Genomic DNA, 18051 nt, shown 5'->3' with positions numbered 1-18051 from the left:
AAAAAAATTAAAAAATAAAAATAAATTCAAACACAGTTTGCAAAAGCAAGTTAGCGTGATGAGCATGAATCTTTCGGCTAAATTAGATGAGCTTCAGAGAGGCGATCGTCACTTGGAGACAACAGTCGCCTTGTGTGAAATACGAACACAGCTACAGGAATTAACCAAATCCGTGGAAAGTTGTCAAAGTGAAGTGTCCGAGGTAAGTGGGCTCGCGGAAAACAGAACTCCCCAAGACATTTTGCATTTCTTACATTTCCATTTCCGAATTTTCCTTTGCAGGTTAAGCGTGACATGGTTGCGATCAAACACGAACTGGACACAGTACAACAAGTCAAAGAGGAAATCGAGGAGCTACGCGAATATGTTGACAGATTGGAAGAGCACACGCACAGAAGGAAGCTAAGACTTTTAGAACAAGTTTGTAGCTTAAATTATTTGCCATGTTGTGTAATTATAATATTTAAGATGCAAAACTGCAAACAATCTCAAATACCAATCATTTTGAAACTCATACCAAGAAAAAATATATATATCTCAATATATTTATATTTTTCTATACAAGAAAGAAATCTCCAAAGTAACAAAGTGACATATCCCACAACAAATCCAATGACAAAAGAAAACAACATATTGTAAAACAAAGGAGCTATGCCGGAAAACAACCATGATAGAGTTAAGAAAGCCTGTTTCAGAATATGCAAAAATTTACAAAAAATTTTCTCTTATTTAAAAAATCCCATTAAAGTTGAAGACTTATTCAAGGGAAAGCAATCAAAAATGGCGGTGAATGCCGCTGCCTTAAAAAACTTTTTATACCTTCACTGACTGCCTGACCGAGAATCAACGCCCAAAGCGAAACGGCTGAAGCAAGAATTTTGAAATATTGCACGAAGGTCAATCTTAATGCGTAGGCGTGGGATAATTTTGGGTTTTTGGAAATTCGTACTAAAAGGGTACGAAAAATACTAAAGATATAATAATTTGTATTGGTCAGCCATGATGCGTAGGCGTGTGATAAGATTTCGGAAAGTACTAAAATTTACTAGAAATTTAATACTTTGTATTGGACAAACGGAATGAGCTATGAATTTTGGAATGAGAGTCACTGATGGAGTGCAGGATAGATGTACCAAAGGGTTTTGGAAGTCTCGAAATTCAAAGGTTAGGAAAAGTTTTAAAAGGGTACTAAATTTCTAAAATGGTGCCATTTTGTATTATATGAATCAAAGTTGGAAATGGAAACTAATTTTGATATATAAAAGTGGTTTTAAAAATGTGTACTAAGTGTGCGACTAAATTTGGAGTATGATTTAGAGTCAACGGAGTAGGCTGGAATTTTTTATTGGGGTCCCTGTTTGTGATAGATTTGTGGTAAAGCTGTGGTTTTGGAAATGTTTATTAAAAATGCACGAAAAGTACTAAATAGTGCTAAATTTGGTCCAATTTGGTATTGGTTAAAGGAATAGTGTTGAAAATCTTAAAATCGGTATTGTGGTCACTAATATGAGGTAGTTACGGAAATGTGTGGTATTTATATTTAGATTATTGATGGTGTCTGTGTTTTAGAATTGGGAGGTGGTTTGGAAAAGTCAGTAGGAAAAGTCATAAATGGTACAAAATTTTGTATTGGGCGAAGGGATAGGACTGGAAGCCTCAAAATTGATATTGAGTTCTCTGTTGGTATCTGGAATTGAGAATGGTACACATTCTTATACGAATTATACATAAAGTACTAAATGGTACTATATTTGGTATTAGGTGAAGGTATAGAGATATAATTCTGAAACTTGATGTTTAGATTTCTGGTGGTAACTGTGTTTGGAATGTGGCGATGGTTTGAAAATCGGCCCAACATTTGTACGAAAGGTACTAAATTTGGTATTGGGTAAAGGGATAGGGCTGGAATCCTTAAATTTGATAATGAGCTCTCTGAGGTAGTTTTGGAAATGTGTACTATAATTGTACGAAAAGTACTACATTTGGTACAATTTGGTATTTGGTGAACAGATAGCGCGTGAAACTTCGTATTAGAGTCACCATTTATTTGTAACCTGAACAGAGACTAGAGGATAGAGCTGAAGTCCTGAAATTTGGTATACATGTCACGGTTGGCATCTGGAATTGAGATATGGATGTTGTTTTGGAAATGTGTACTATATACATACGAAAAGTACTAAATAGTTCTAATTTTGCATTTCGTGAAGGCTTAGAGCTGAAATCTTGAAATTTGATGTGGATGGCACTGTTGATCTCTCTTGTTGAGAAAATGCGCTGCTTTTGGATATGCGTACATAAAGTTACGAAATTAGGTATTGGCTGATGGGATAGAGGTGAAATTATGAGATTTGATTTTGAAGTCCTTGATAGTTTCTACGTAGGGTTTACATATGGAGATGTTTAAATTGATTAGGATAGAAACATTGGATGTGGGTCTATTGAGCAATGGTGTCACAAATATCTTCCCCAGGAAACGACAAATCAAAAGATTTTGAAGACTTTTTGGTGTAACAGCTAAAGATTTCCGAAAAAGAAAAACTTGAGTAATATATGAAACCTTGAGAGACTGAAAATTTAGTACGGTGACTTAAAAAAAGTGGGAATTTTCAGAATCTAAAATTTTAAGGTGGACTGAAGAAATAGTGGGGCATTGCTCCATTACTTCTTTTACCTCTTCGCCAGAGGATCAAACATTTTAAAAACTCAAATAAAATTCAAGATTATTCCCCAGTTTTCTTCATTATTTCCATAAACATCAGTTACATCGGGTATAAAGATGGAATGTGTAGATCTGTTGGAACACTGGCTGAAACTTTCTAACATATTTTAATATCATGGTTGTTATGATGGCATGGTTTCATTTACAAACAAAAATATTGGCAAAAAACACCGTTCATTTGGTTTAATTAAGCTTTTATTTTTAGCTTTATTTTAATATATTTTAGTAATATGTTATTTTCGTAATATTTTATTTTATATAAATAAATAAAAATAAATATTTTTTTACCTTTTTTCATTGTTTTTAATTATCTTTAAGTTTTTTGTAAGTTTATTTTCCAAAAAAAAAAAAAAATAGCATACAAAAGTCTAAAAATCTATGCCCTTTCCAATAATCAAGGGATTTTAGTCCTAGAGGTTTTGGATTTTTTTTTCAAAACACGAACAGGGAAATTTCTAGTTGCAATGAATATTTCTCATATTTACTTTTTTCGAACCCAGGAATAATCATTTTTGCATAGTTTTTACTCCAATATTAGTTAAAAGAAATCAAATATTGATTTTCTATTAGTTACTTTTGATGATCTGCATAGAATCACTTTCTGAGTCGATTTATACATGCCAGTCTGTTTGTCCGTCTGGCCATATATTTCTGAACAAAATTCAGGTCGCATTTCTTATCGGGTGAAGAGATAATATTGTCCAAACAATATTTGTTTGGCCCAAGGACGAACCCTATTGAAATTGGTGAGAATCGGTTCAAATTTAGATATTGCTCTCATATATATCAGATGTTTAATATCAAACCAAATGACCTGAAATTTGGTACATCAGACCGAATTCAGTACCTTAAATTTGGAGAGAATCGGTTCAGATATAGCTAAAGCTCCCATATGTACGTTTTATACGATGTGGTGTTTTACTCCCCCACATTTGTAATATGCACCCCACAAGAATAATATTTGGTACCAGATATCAGATACAGGTCGAAAATACCTCTACCAAATTTTATCAAGATCTTTTCAGATTTGGATATAGTTCCCATATATATATTCAACCGATTTCGGGTTAATTGTGCACCATAAGCCCAATATCAGTCCAAATGACATGACAAGAATGATATTTGGTACCACATTTTATAGAGCTCGGAAATACCTCTGCCAAACTTTATCGAGATCGTCAGTAACTCCTCGAAGTAGTCATGTTAGACCCTACAAAGTATATATATTCTGGATCAGCGAAAAATTCTAAGGCGACTTAGTGATGTCCATATGTCTGTGTGTGTGTCTGTCGGTCTATCCGTTTGTCTGTCTGTTGTTATCACGCTATCTTTCGAACGAATTGAGAGAGAAGGCTACAATTTTGCACACATGTGTATTTTGCCAGTAGTTTAAGTTCGTAAATGGGCCATGCCGGTCCAAGTTTTCGTATAGCCCCAATATAACGATTTCAAGTCGTACATTCACATCAACAACTTTTCGTATTTTATTATACCCTTCACCATAGTGTGGAGGGTCCGTCCGTCAGTCAGTCCGTCTGTCCGTCTGTGGAAATCATTCTAGCTTCCGAACGAAATGAAGTAGGTTGATACAATTTTACTCAAATGTTTATTATGTCTGCAGGACATTTGGTATTGAAAATGGGCCATGTAGGTCTACGTCTTCGTATAGCCCCCCATATAACGGTACCTCCCGATATTGGGTATTTTGATGATTTTAGAGACATTACTTACGGGATTTTAGAGACATTACTTATAGGTCCTAATATACGGCTACATTCGGTATTTTTAAGATTTTAACAGAATTTTTAACGGATTTTATTTTTTGAAAATTGACAAATTTTTACTGGAGAGTATTCAAAGTTCGGCCCGGCCGAACTTACAACTTTATTATTTGTTTTTTTTTTTCGATTGTCGTCTCCAACTCACAAACTCAGATTAGATTGCTGGACACGCCCAGTGCGGTGAGATCCTCAAAAATTGAAAATTAAATGAGTGTAGCATTCTGTCACTTTGAAATTTTGCTGAGATATTTATTTTACCCCTAGTACGTTTGACGTTGAAAATGGAACATATCGGTTCACGATTAGCTATGGCCCCTATATAATGTTACTTCCTGATTTTTGGTATTTTGAATGTCCTGACAACAATTTCAAACGCAATAATATGCAACTTGACATTTCAAGTTCTGAGCAGATATAATCTCTCCACGCAAAAAAATCTATATTTCCCCTATTATTTGACCCATATTGGGGTATCTTCCAATTTTCGGTATTTTCCAGGTTACGGCCACAATTTCAAACTAAATCATGTATAACTTGACTTTTTGAATTCTGATCTGATAGAATCTCAACCTTAAATTAACCTTAAAATTTGGAGGAAGATAGGGTCACTATTATGTATAGGCTCTATATAACGTTGGAAGAATATAAGGAAGAATTCAGTTGTTCCTATTCTTTTGTTTTTCCGATGTTCGTATCGTAATTATTAAAAAAGAATGAGCAAAGCCAGAAGAGTTATATAAGTTATTTCAGGATGTAAATTCTCAACACACCCAAATATAAGACTTCTAATTTTATCTCCTTTTTCAGAAACAGAGGTTCTTTTAGTCCTATGTAATTTATTATTATTTATATATTTTTTACTTTAATTTATTAAACAATTTTTTTAACTATCAAACAGCTAAAATAGCTACACAAACAACAATCCAAATCACAATCATTTTCAAAAAACCTATCATTAATCTAATTTCAAATTAAAAAAAAGAACTTTTAATTTACACTCCCTCCAATTAATCCCAATTTTATTTTTAATATTTAAAAAAAAAAATCCAAATGAATTAATAGAAATGACTAAAACGAGTTTTAAAATGAGCCTTCGTTTTTTTACCCACCCCCTCCGAAAATATGAATATAACTAATGCGCCCTCATCTGTTTTCTCCATTTTTCTTTACAGGGTCTTACCTTTTTCCTAACATACTCAATATTTTCGGCGGTATTGGGTATGTTACAGTTCGGTTACAATACCGGTGTGATAAATGCGCCCGAAAAGAATATCGAAAACTTTATGAAGGATGTGTACAAAGATCGTTTTGGCGAAGATATCAGCGAAGAATTTATACAACAGCTGTACTCGGTGGCAGTGTCAATATTTGCCATCGGTGGTATGCTGGGCGGTTTCAGTGGCGGTTGGATGGCGAATCGCTTCGGAAGGTAATATATACTGAATGGAATGAACAATCGCTACAATAGCTATAATTAGTATGTTTAATATCATGTACTCACGGCCAGCAAAGGAAAGTTGTAGACTCCTAAAAGACCATAAATTGCATTATCTGGTATGGTCGTTGCAGCATCTAAATTTATATGTTGATAAATTCATAAGTACCAAATTAGAACTTAAAAATGTATTTTTTTTTTTTTTTTTTTTTTTTTTTTTTTTGATCAATCCTTTTTATATGTACCTACCACCACACTGTGGTCAGGGTATTATTTTTTTGTACATGTTTTGTTTGAAACTTGGAGAAGGAAACAAGATAGGTCCATAGTTACTTTTAAGTGTCCTCATAGAATCACTTTCTGGGTCGATTTGTGGATATCCCTCCCTCTGTCTGTCAATGTATTTTTGTGAACAAAATGAAAGTTGCTTTTATTGTCCGATTTTCCACATCAAACCTAGATCGAATTCGGAGATAGATGTTATCAGTCTACTCCTTCTGGTACCTCCCCCACAAAAAATCAACATTTTGAAAGAAAATTATTTATCTCATTGCAAGAGAGAAGATCATTCGATTTGGTGTAAACTTTGCAAATCCCAATATTTTTATCAGTGCTATGTGAGGTGTGGAAAAGAACAATATGTGTTCACTCCATCTAGAACCTCCCCCACGAAAGATCAAACAGAGTCCGATTGTCTTCAAATTTCACACATCTCAGTACTTTTATAAACACAAGATGTGGTGTGAAGATAAAATATATCGGGCTACTCCTTATGGTACCTCCCCCACAAAAGGTTAAAAAATTTGAATGCTCAATGAGTATTCAATTCTCTTAAAATTTCACACATCCCAATATTTTTACTAATACCAGATCTGGTGTGAAGATGGAATATGTAGGACCCGCGCTTCTGGTATTTCCCTCATAACGGGAAAAATTTGGAATAACCCAAACTCTCATAAACTGCGAAATAAGCATCTAATTTATTCTAGTCTTCACATATGTCAACATTTTCACTAACACAAGATCTGATATGAAGATGGGATGTATCGCCTCACTATTTGTAGTACCTCCCCCACAACGGGTCAATATTCTGAATAATTATATATCTCATAAAAGGTGAAATGTGAGTCCGATTGTCTCCAATTTTCACACATCCCTATATTTCTATCAACACAAGATCTGATATGAATTTACCGTTTCACTAATTCTGGGTTAAAACCCTTTTTGGTTTGAGTCAAAAACTTGAATAATTAAAGGGTGAGATGATAAAACTGCAACCAACTTCAGACTGCTGTCATTTCTAAGCCACTCGTCCGGCAGGTGTTAAAATTATTCCAGTGACAGCTCATTATATTGTTTGCAAGCGTACAAAAGCTTTTTGGTGAGAATTTTCCAGAAAAAAAGTTATTCGTGATGGGGAATTCAAGCGTGATAGGGTGATTCCTTCATATTTGGCTGGAAAACCACAAGTGGCTATCGTTAGAGCTCTCCAGCATTTAAATGTGAATAAATCTTTTGTGTCTCGTACCACCGCTCGTTAGCATGATGCTGGTAGCGTAGCCCGATGTCAAGGAAATGGACGGGAAAAAACAGCAATATCAGCAGAAATGGTTCGAAAAGTAAAGAAGTGACTTGAACGAAACCCTCGTCGCAGTGGCAAGGCCGAAAAATGGATCGTGAGCTGAATATATCGCAATATTCCATTCGGAAAATATTGTAAATTGAGCTCGGGGTAAAGCTATTGAAATTGCAAAAAGTGCAAGAACTTATACCGCAACAGAAAGAAAATAGACTCAAAAGAGGTAAAGAGTTGCTGCGCTTGGCCGAAAGTGGTGAACTGCCGAATTTGGTTTTCTCCGTAAACTAACAAAATGATCGTGTTTACATGCCAAAGAGGTCAGTTAAATATGTGCGCCTTCGGTTGACCACCAGAACTCCAGCGCGGGACACGGTGATGGTGTGGCCCGCCATAACAGCTGATGGTCGCTCTCCGCGCATATTAATCGACCGTGGCATCAGAATAAATGCCGAATATTATCGCCAAAATATTCTGGAGGGTGTATATAAAGCCTTAGGCAAGCAAACATTTGGCTGTAGACCTTCGACATTCCAACAGGACTCAGCAGCATCGCATTAAGCAGGCGGCACCCAAAAGCGGTTACAAAATGAGGTTCCTCTCTTCATTTCCAGCGCACAGTGGCCACCAAAATCCCCGGATACCAATCCGTTGGACTATTGTGCCTGGAGTATTTTAGAAATCAAGGTTGGCACTAAGAAATACCAAAGTGTCGATCACCTCAAGAAAGCGCTAGCCAGGAATGGGCCAAAATACCGCAGTGGAACATTCGGACAGCGTTTGACGGTTTCATTGGCCGTTTGAAGGCCATAATTCGTGACAAAGGTGACCAATTCGAACAAAACTAAACTTACTCTAAAATTTGATGCTATTTAAGAAATTTGATTGCTAATTAAAAATTTTAAAAATTATGCCATTTGACTTTGTTGCAGTTTTTTTTATCTATGAGGGTATACGTCTGTCGTCAAATCCGGCTGATACTTTCTAAATGTTATTTTTTTATTTTTTTGTTAAGATTGAAAATAATATTTCTTTTTTCTATTTCTTTTTTTCTTTGCAGAAAGGGTGGTTTATTATTAAATAATGTTTTGGGTATAACTGGTGGCTGTTTAATGGGTTTTACCAAAGTTAGTCATTCCTATGAAATGTTATTCCTTGGCCGTTTTATAATTGGTGTTAATTGCGGTAAGTGGCGACATCTATATCTGAAATTAAAAGAAATTGCATAAATTCGATTCGTTAACAGGTCTCAATACATCATTAGTGCCAATGTACATTTCCGAAATTGCCCCTCTGAATTTAAGAGGCGGCCTAGGTACTGTTAATCAATTGGCTGTGACTGTAGGTTTACTATTATCCCAAGTATTGGGTATTGAACAAATTTTAGGAACCAATGATGGCTGGCCTATTCTATTGGGCCTGGCCGTGTGTCCTGCAGTTTTACAATTAATCTTACTGCCGGTATGTCCAGAATCTCCTAGATATCTGTTAATTACCAAACAATGGGAGGAAGAAGCTAGAAAAGGTAAGGAACGCCATGTGGCTTTAAAGTCGTTTCATTCAACTGCGATTAATCTTTTTTAATCTCCCCTCTCCTTCTGCCGCAGCACTCAGACGTTTACGTGCCTCAAGTACCGTCGATGAAGACATCGAAGAAATGCGTGCCGAAGAGCGTGCCCAACAATCCGAAAGTCATATATCCACAATGGAACTGATATGTTCGCCCACACTCAGAGCCCCTCTGATCATTGGCATTGTCATGCAGCTATCGCAACAATTCAGTGGTATCAATGCTGTTTTCTATTACTCAACATCACTGTTCGTTAGTTCGGGGCTATCGGAAGAAAGCGCCAAATTTGCGACAATAGGCATTGGTGCTATCATGGTGAGTAATGGACAACGCATTGCCTTCGATTTTAATGAGAAAACCCTGAAAAAAGAGAGAATGAGAGAGAGAGAAAATCAAAATTACTTCGCCTCTCCCGAATGGCCAAGATATCGAATGAATCGTCAATTTCGAGCGATTTGTGGAAATTTCATTGTGTATACATGTCTTCGTTTCATGTGATGTGTCGTGATGTGGGGTGAACGACGACGGCGACAACCTTGGCGAACAATGAATTTCAATTCCAATCTACTCGAATATGGTTTAAAAACAAAGCGACTTACAATTCCTTGCCGTTTTGATCGAAGCAAAAAATTGAACATTATTTCAATATAATGCTGGGATGCAATGTTTGACAAAAGTTTCTAGAAATAAGAAAATATTATTTTAAGGAAGAATTTGAACTTAATTTCAATAATTGCGGGAGAAAGGTCCTTTTTGAAAACAAATACTGAATGGTTATGTTATTTCGGCCACTGAAAGTAACAAAGGATTGTACGAGAGTTTGAAGGAATTTAAGGAATATTTTTTCAAAAATCATCAAATACAGTTTTTCGAAAAAAAATTAAGTTGCCCTGAATTGTATTCATTTCGTGCCATTAAAATTTTTTCGATATCGCTTACCAAATTCGAAAAAACGGTAATTCGAAAGTATGCCAAAATTGCAATTTTCGAACATCGAAAAATTAGCAAGAAAATTGTGCTGAATTGTGCTAGGTTTGTGCTCAATTGTGCCGATTTTTTCTAGAAATTCGAAAAAAAATCTGAGACGTTAAAATTTACAAAATTCGAAAAAACGATAATTTCGGAAGTATACCAGAATTGCAATTTTCGAAATTCGAAAAAATAACAGTTTTGCTGTTTTGTGCCGTTTATTTTTTTTCTCAAAATCTTTAACCGTTTTCGAGATATGACAATTTCGAAAAAGCCAGTATTTTTCAAAAAATCGCTGTAGTTTTTGTAAAAATCAAATATTGAGATGAGGTAAATTGAGCTTATTTATATTTTTTTTAAATAAAAAAATCTTTTTTCGAATAACTCAAAATTTTTTCTAGTTTCGAAAAAATTCGGCACAATTGAGCACAAACCTAGTACAATTCAGCACGATTATCCTTCTTTCGAAATTCGAAAATTACAATTCCAACGGACACCACATTATGTATCATCAGAAATGGCCAGAATATGCCTCATCGAAGTCACTGTTTTGAACACAAGGTCTCTTGCCATCAGCCCCATCCGATTTTCTATCTGTCTGGCAGTATGGGTGTGCACTATAACTCTCGAAGGGAGAATACGATTTTATACTTAGTGCATATTTTTATGGAACATAAATCGGAGATTGGCAATATCGGTCCGCTTCTTCTGGTACCTCCCCCACAAAATATCGAAATTTTCATAAAAAAAATAATTTGCCTAATAGAACAAGTAAGGATCATCCAATTTTGGGAAAACTCTGCAAATCCAAATATCTGCATCAATGCTAGGTCAGTTGCGAATATGGACAATATCGGGTCAAAATTTGGAATAATTATAATTCTTATAAAATGTGAAAAATAGTCCGATTGTCCTCAAATTTCACAGATCCTAATATTTTTACAAACACAAGATCTAATGTGAAGATGGAATATGTTGGGCAACCCTTTCTGGTACCTCCCCACAAGGGGTCAATATTCGGAATAATTATATATCCCATGAAATGCAAAATAAGCACATCTATTTACCTTCTTTCACACATCACAGTATTTCTATGAACACAAGATCTGGTGTGTAGATGGTATATATCGGTCCACCCCTTCTGGTACTTCTCCCCACAACGGGTCAGCATTTTAAATAAATTATCTATCATAAAATGTGAAATAAGCACTCCATTCTCTTTGAATTTCATTTTTCCCCATATTTTTCATTAAAAAAGATTTGGTTTGAAGATGGGATAGATCGTCAACGGGTCAAATTTGGAATCATTATGTATCTCATAAAATGCGAAATATGCATCCGATTCCTTTCAAACTCAGCGCATTTCAAATATTTGTATAGGATTAGGTGTGAAGATGGAATATGTTGGGCTACTGCTTCTGGTTCCTCCAGATTATTCAAAATGTTGAATAATTGTATCATGAATATTCATGAAATCTGTAATAAATACCCGATTTAAATTTGTTTTTATAAATTTCACACATCCCAATATTTCGATCAACACAAGATCTGGTACCTTCTGGTACTTCTCCCACAACGGGTCAAAATTTTGAATAGCCATGAAGCTCATAAATCGTGGGATGAGCATCCGATTATTTTCAAACTTGGCACATTCCAGTATTTCTATCAACACAAGATCTGGTGTGAAGTTGGGATATGTCGGTCCACTCTTTCTGCCACTTCCCCGAAATTTCCCAAAAATTATCAAATATCTTATATGAAGTAAAGGGAGAAGTGGTGCCAAATCTAACACGTTGTAATATTTAATCAGACCTATATTTGATGCAAAATAGGCAACACTCGCCCACTTCTTCCGAAGCTATCCTTAAAATGGTCAACATTTTAAATAATCTTAGCGATAATCTTAACGAACATTGGCTGAAGGTACATATCTGTCGGCAAAACCAACTGATGCCTTTTTAATTGTTTGATTTGAATTGTATTCCAGCATAAAATTATTGATGTTCTTGAAATATGTTCAATTTTTTTTCTAAATCAAACATGGGATTGTATTTATCCGACGTGTGTATGCAACGCAAATGTTTTTTTTTTTTTTTTGGAATATTATAATTTTTTTCTTATATTAATCACATATCCTCCCAACATTTTTAATCTCTACCAGGTGGCGATGACATTAGTTTCTATACCTCTGATGGATCGAACCGGTCGCCGTACTCTTCACCTGTATGGCTTGGGTGGCATGTTCATATTCTCGATATTTATAACAATATCGTTTTTAATAAAGGCAAGTACTAGATTTTTCGATGGCAAACAACATTTCAAAAAAGCTCTTGAAATGCAAATGTGCCATGGCAAAAGCATAAGCACCAGGATAAGTATGAGAATGTACATTTTTAATGAATTCTAGTTCAAAATTTTCTTATTTAATTTTTGTATGATTTGTATGGTGATCTTTGCGATGATTGTAATTAAGAAAAATAATTTGTTTCCAAATGTGGTTGATTACAATTTTGGCCCCCTCCTTAATTAATGAATTATTTTTTATGCATGAAGTTGTGTGTGATGAGAAACGAACAAAAAAAAAAAAAAAAAAAGATAATTATGTTAACAAATCCCAAAAGAGTATTCTTTAGAAAATATATTTAAGAAAAGAAAAACGTTGGCTTACAAGAGTCCCTGCTCACTCACTACAGATCATTCCATGGGAATCTGCACTTATGGGATCAAAAATTGGGTTTCACTAGTGCAATTCTCTAACCAGTTAACGGTAGAATCAAGAACATTTATCGATAGCTGAATTATTTCAGTTGCTTATAATTTCGGTAATTAACAAAATTTGTCGGTAAGTTAGCGACGAAAAAAAAAACATTTTATGTAAAAAGAGAGTTAAAAGTTGACAACATTGTTTCCATAGGTAGGCCTTAGCAGCTAATTTATATTCGTAGCTAAATTACCGTCAAATGTCCTTAGTAAAGCTCAGATTATAAATGGTGTTAGAGTAATATGTAAAATATGTATATATTTTTTACTATCAGCCATATGGCTAGAGAGAGTATATATCATTTAGGAAATAACGGTCTTAGAACCTAGGTCTCTTTGGACCAAATCCGTTTCAGGACATTTGGAGTCGATCTAGCTATGTAAGTCCGTCTGTCTGGCTGGCACTATAACTCTTGTAGGGAGTATCCAATTTAGTCTGAACTTGGTACATTGTAATATTACTATCAAACTTAGATCTATTTCGGAGATGGGCAATATCGATCCACTTCTTCTGGTACCTCCCCCACAAACGGTATAAATTTTCAAAAAAAAAAAAAAAAATATATATATATATATATATATACATATTTTACTGCACATAAGGAGAAAAGATAAACCGATTCTGCTCCAGGTGCGAAAATGAACAATATTGGTCCACTCCATCAAGTACCTCCTCCCCAAAGCGTTAAAATTTTGATAAATTACAACTCTAATAAAATGTAATTAAAGACTCCGATTTGCCACACCTTCTGGTACCTCCCACACAAAGGTTCAAATGAATATTCATGAAGCTCATAAAACGTTAAACTAATCTCCGATTCCACTTAGACTTGGGACATTGCAATACTTTTATCAACATAAGATGTTTAATAAAGATGGTAGAGATTGGACCATTCCTTCTGGTACCTTTCCCACAAAGGATCAAAAAATTTGAATAACCAAAACGATCATAAAATCCGATGTATAAGCATCCGTTTCGCTTAATATTTCACACATCGATTTTTTGCTAATAACGCAAGATCTGGTGTGAAGATGGGATATATCAGTTCACTCCCTCTAGTACCTCCCCCACAAAGGGTAAACATTTTGAATATCCATAAAATTACCATCTGATTCCATTCATACTTGGCACATCTCAATATTTCCATAAACAAAAAATCTGTTATAAAGATGGTAGAGATCGGGCCATTTCTTCTGGTAACTCCCCCACGAAGTTTCAAAGTTTCGATCATAAAATTCGAAAAAAGCACCCGGTTCTTTTAATATCTCACACACTCCATTATTTCTACTAACACTAGATCTGCTTTGATAAAAGGTCTCAATATTTCCATCAACGCAACATCTGTTATAAATATGGAAGTGATCGGACCATTCCTTCTGATACCTCCCCCACAAAGGGTTTAAGTATTGAATAACAAAAAAAAAATAAAAAATAAAAAAACACCCGGTTCTCTTCATATTTCACACATCCAATTGGTTCTACTAACGCCAGATCTTCTCTAAAGATAGAATATATCGGTCCGCTCCTTCTAGTACCTCCTCCAAAAAGGATCAACATTTTTAATATCCATGAAGCTCATAAAACGGGATATAAACAACCGAATCCATTCAGATTTGGTACATTTCAATACTTCCATCAACGCAAGATTTATTATAAATATGGGATGTATCGGTCATTTCCTTCTGTTGCCTCCCCCACAAAGGTTCAAAACTTTGAATATCCATGAAGCTCAAATTATTGAAGTTAACATCTGATTCCATACAGAGTTGGAATGTCTCAATATTTCCGTCAACACATAAATAAATATGGAAGAGATCGGACCGTTGCTTTTGGTACCTCCCCCACAAAGGATCAAAGTTTTAAATAACCAAAACTAACATAACATCCGAAAAAAACATTCGTTTCCCCTAATATTTCACACATCCCATTGGTTCTACTAAGGCGACATCTTCTGTGAAGATGGAATATATCGGTCCGCTCCTTCTGGTACCTCCCCCACAAAGGTTCAAAATTTTAAATATCCCTGGAGCTTATAGAACGCGAAATTATCATTTGATTCCAATTAGACTTGGCACATCTCAATATTTCTTTCCATACCAGATCTGTTATAAAGATGTTAGAGATGGGACCATTTTTTCTGGTACCACCCCCACATAGGGTTCAAGATTTTAAAAACCAAAACGTTCAAAGAAAGCGAAATAAGCATCCAACTCTCTTCAAATTTCACATATACAAAGATTTTTGCTAACACAAGATATGTATGTTGTGAAGATGATATATATCTGCGAACCCCTTCTGGTACCTCACCCACAACGGGTCACAGTTTTCGATACTTTTTATCTGTCATAACTGCGAAACAAGTCAACGATTTGAATAATCATAACATAAGTCAAAATATATTTTAATAACCGAAGTTTGGCTGAGGGTATACATCTGTCGGCAAAACCGATTGATACTTTTTAACTTGTTATGGCCTACTTTTAGTCGCTTCCAAAAATGTTTCTCGATAGAAGCAATTGGTAATAGAAACGATTTATAGTTAACATTAATAGTTGTACTTCAAGTATAGAATGTATAAAATACAAGGGTAGTTAAAGTTATTTTTAAGTTGAAAACATTTTTAGGAGCTCCTCAAAGTATGCTGTATAATTGTAGGATATGAAATGTGAAAAAGTCTCTTTACATATGACTAACATCATGTGTAATCGGGCATTAACTAGAATTATAAGTAGTTTAAAAGTTACTACTATCGATAATCGACCTTAATTCTGTCGAGAACTATTTAAAGAATGAAATTGGCCATTAAATTACTACATTAGGCGATTTTAATTGCCAGAATTGTTAGTTGTGAGATGCATGTTGAGACGCCACTACATACTTCAACTCTCTCTTCATAATTATCTAATGCAAATCTAGAGATCAAAACCTAAAGCTAAAACCTCATAAAATGCCAAACTCGACTACTTCCAAATTTTACAAAAAATAATGCAGTAACAATAATTTTGCACCCCATTTAAAATGGAATGAATCCCATATGTTCTGATTAAATTGTTACAAAAAAAAAAAAAAAAAAAAAAAAAAAACAACAGCAGCAGGGCTCTGATAAGCCTGATGTTTTCATATTATTCTTTAGTTTTTTCCCCGTTCGAATGTCATTAAAGAAAAAATATATTTAAACAGAAGGTCGGATTAAATTGGAAATAAAATTGCCTTTATTCCGATCTTTAGAAACGTTTGTTAAATTATTTTAATTTCGGAAATTCTTTTAAAAGATGCATGGAACATATAAATATTTTATAAAATGATTATAACATACCCTCAAATGCGCCTAAATATATGCAATACTTTAAGGAAATTATTATTTTGTGTAATTAATTATAATGTAATTTAATGTAGTGTAATTATTATAAAACAATTGTAGACAAAAGTAGATATGGGCGTTTAGAAAGATTACATCGAAAAGTGGAGGGGGCAATTCCTCCTCTTCCACACTTTTAGAAATTTTCGTATTACGATTCTTCGAATTCCGTACGTTTTAGATATATCACTTCATCGGTAAATTTGCAGATAAAAATACGATAAATACTTCGTTCAAAATTCGACTCGATTGAGAGTCACTGTGGGGTTTTTTTGTTCTTTTTACAAATTTGACTAAAAATACCCTTAATACGGATTCGTAAAATAAAAAAAAATCATTGGTCATAAGATTCTACTATAAGTCCTAGAACACGCCAAGAGTCTAAATCTTATCTAACCCTTAGGAATTCATATGTACAGGGTGAGATAAAAAATTGTAACAAAGTCAAATGCCATTATTTTTATTTTTTTTTTTAAATTCTATTGAATAAAAGCAAAAAATGTCGGAAATAGCATCAAATTTTTGAATAAGTTCTCCTTTGGCACGAATTGTGGCCTTCAAACGGCCAATGAAACCGTCGCACTTTTGTATTTTGGCCCAATTCCGGCGAAACGTCTACTTGAGTCGATCGACACTTGGGTATTTTTTAGTGCCAACCTTGCTTTCCAAAATACTCCAGACACAATAGTCCAACGGATTGGTATCCGGAGATTTTGGTGGCCATTGTGCACTGAAAATTAAGCGAGGAACCTCATTTTTTAACCATTCTTGTGTGGCGCGTTCTGAGTGCAATGGTTCTGAGTCCTATTGGAATGTCCAAAGTCTGCGGTGCACATTTTCAGCTGACCTCTTTGGCAAGTAAACACGATAATTTTGTTTGTTTACAAACTGCTGGACAACGAATGTTTTCTCATCGGAGAAAAGCAAATTCGGCAGTTCACCTCTTTCGACCAAGCGAAGCAACTCTTTAGTTCTTTGGGTCTATTTTCTTTCTGTTGCAGTGTAAGTTCTTGCACTTTTTGGAATTTCAATGGCTTTACCCCGAGCTCATTTTTTAATATTTGCCGAATGGTATATTACGATATGTTCAGTTCACGAGCCATTTTTCGGCACTGCGACGCGGTTTTTGATCAAGTCGCTTCTTCACTTTTCGAACCATTTCTGCTGATATTGCTGTTCTGCTGTTTTCTTCCGTCCGCTTCCTTGGCGTTAGGCTAAGCTACCAGCATCACGGCAACGAGCGATGGTACGAAACACAAAAAAAATATTCACAAAAATTCTTCGTCAAATTTTACTATAAGTAATAAGAAATCTCCATTTGCATTGTATATTAAAAAAATATTAGCAACAATGTTGCCAAAAAAAAAAATATTCCCTAATTTTTTTGATGCATTTTTTCTTGAATTTTTTTCGAGTTGACACCTGAAAGAAATTTGTAGACTTAATATGTACCATAAAAAATAACAGCAAAGTCGTACTCGTTTTTAGATCATGCTCCCAAAGGAGTTCTTAGGCCAAATGTTTTTATGGCACTTTGACCATTTACAAAGTTTTTATGCATTTCAAAGCTGAGTCAAATCCCCCTTAATACTTTTTTGTGGAAAGTGTCAAAGGATGAAATATTCTACATCGAATTTCATCATGAGTTTCCGAACAAAAGAAATGTGTAAACATTAAATGTGCCATAAAAGATCAACAAATTTTTTCCCAAAAATATTTACAGAAATCAGACAAATATAATAATAAATATAAATTATTGCATATATTTAGGATGTTATATTACATTTTAATACAGCATATATTTGCACGCCTTATGCACGTTTCAAAACATATTTTTATTAATTTTCTAGAATTTAGATGTTTTACAGTTTTTTATGCGATT

The 18051-nt window shown here is 34.5% G+C and overlaps 1 protein-coding gene across 1 annotated transcript in view; it reads left to right on the top strand.

Moving 5' to 3' along the window:
- LOC101889977 (glucose transporter type 1) overlaps window positions 1-18051 on the top strand; it is a 164048-nt gene that overhangs the window by 107584 nt on the left and 38413 nt on the right. Inside the window, exons 8-14 of the mRNA XM_059131636.1 lie at window positions 37-202; window positions 283-450; window positions 5673-5929; window positions 8572-8696; window positions 8758-9036; window positions 9119-9396; window positions 12212-12334. Coding sequence (XP_058987619.1) covers window positions 37-202; window positions 283-450; window positions 5673-5929; window positions 8572-8696; window positions 8758-9036; window positions 9119-9396; window positions 12212-12334 — 1396 coding nt within the window. The remainder of the gene's footprint in view (window positions 1-36; window positions 203-282; window positions 451-5672; window positions 5930-8571; window positions 8697-8757; window positions 9037-9118; window positions 9397-12211; window positions 12335-18051) is intronic.

This window comes from Musca domestica, unplaced genomic scaffold (genome assembly GCF_030504385.1).
Source record: "Musca domestica strain aabys unplaced genomic scaffold, Musca_domestica.polishedcontigs.V.1.1 9, whole genome shotgun sequence".
In the NCBI taxonomy this organism is placed as follows: domain Eukaryota; kingdom Metazoa; phylum Arthropoda; class Insecta; order Diptera; family Muscidae; genus Musca; species Musca domestica.
Note: the sequence above shows the minus strand (reverse complement) of the source record. Positions and strands in the feature narration are given on the sequence as shown.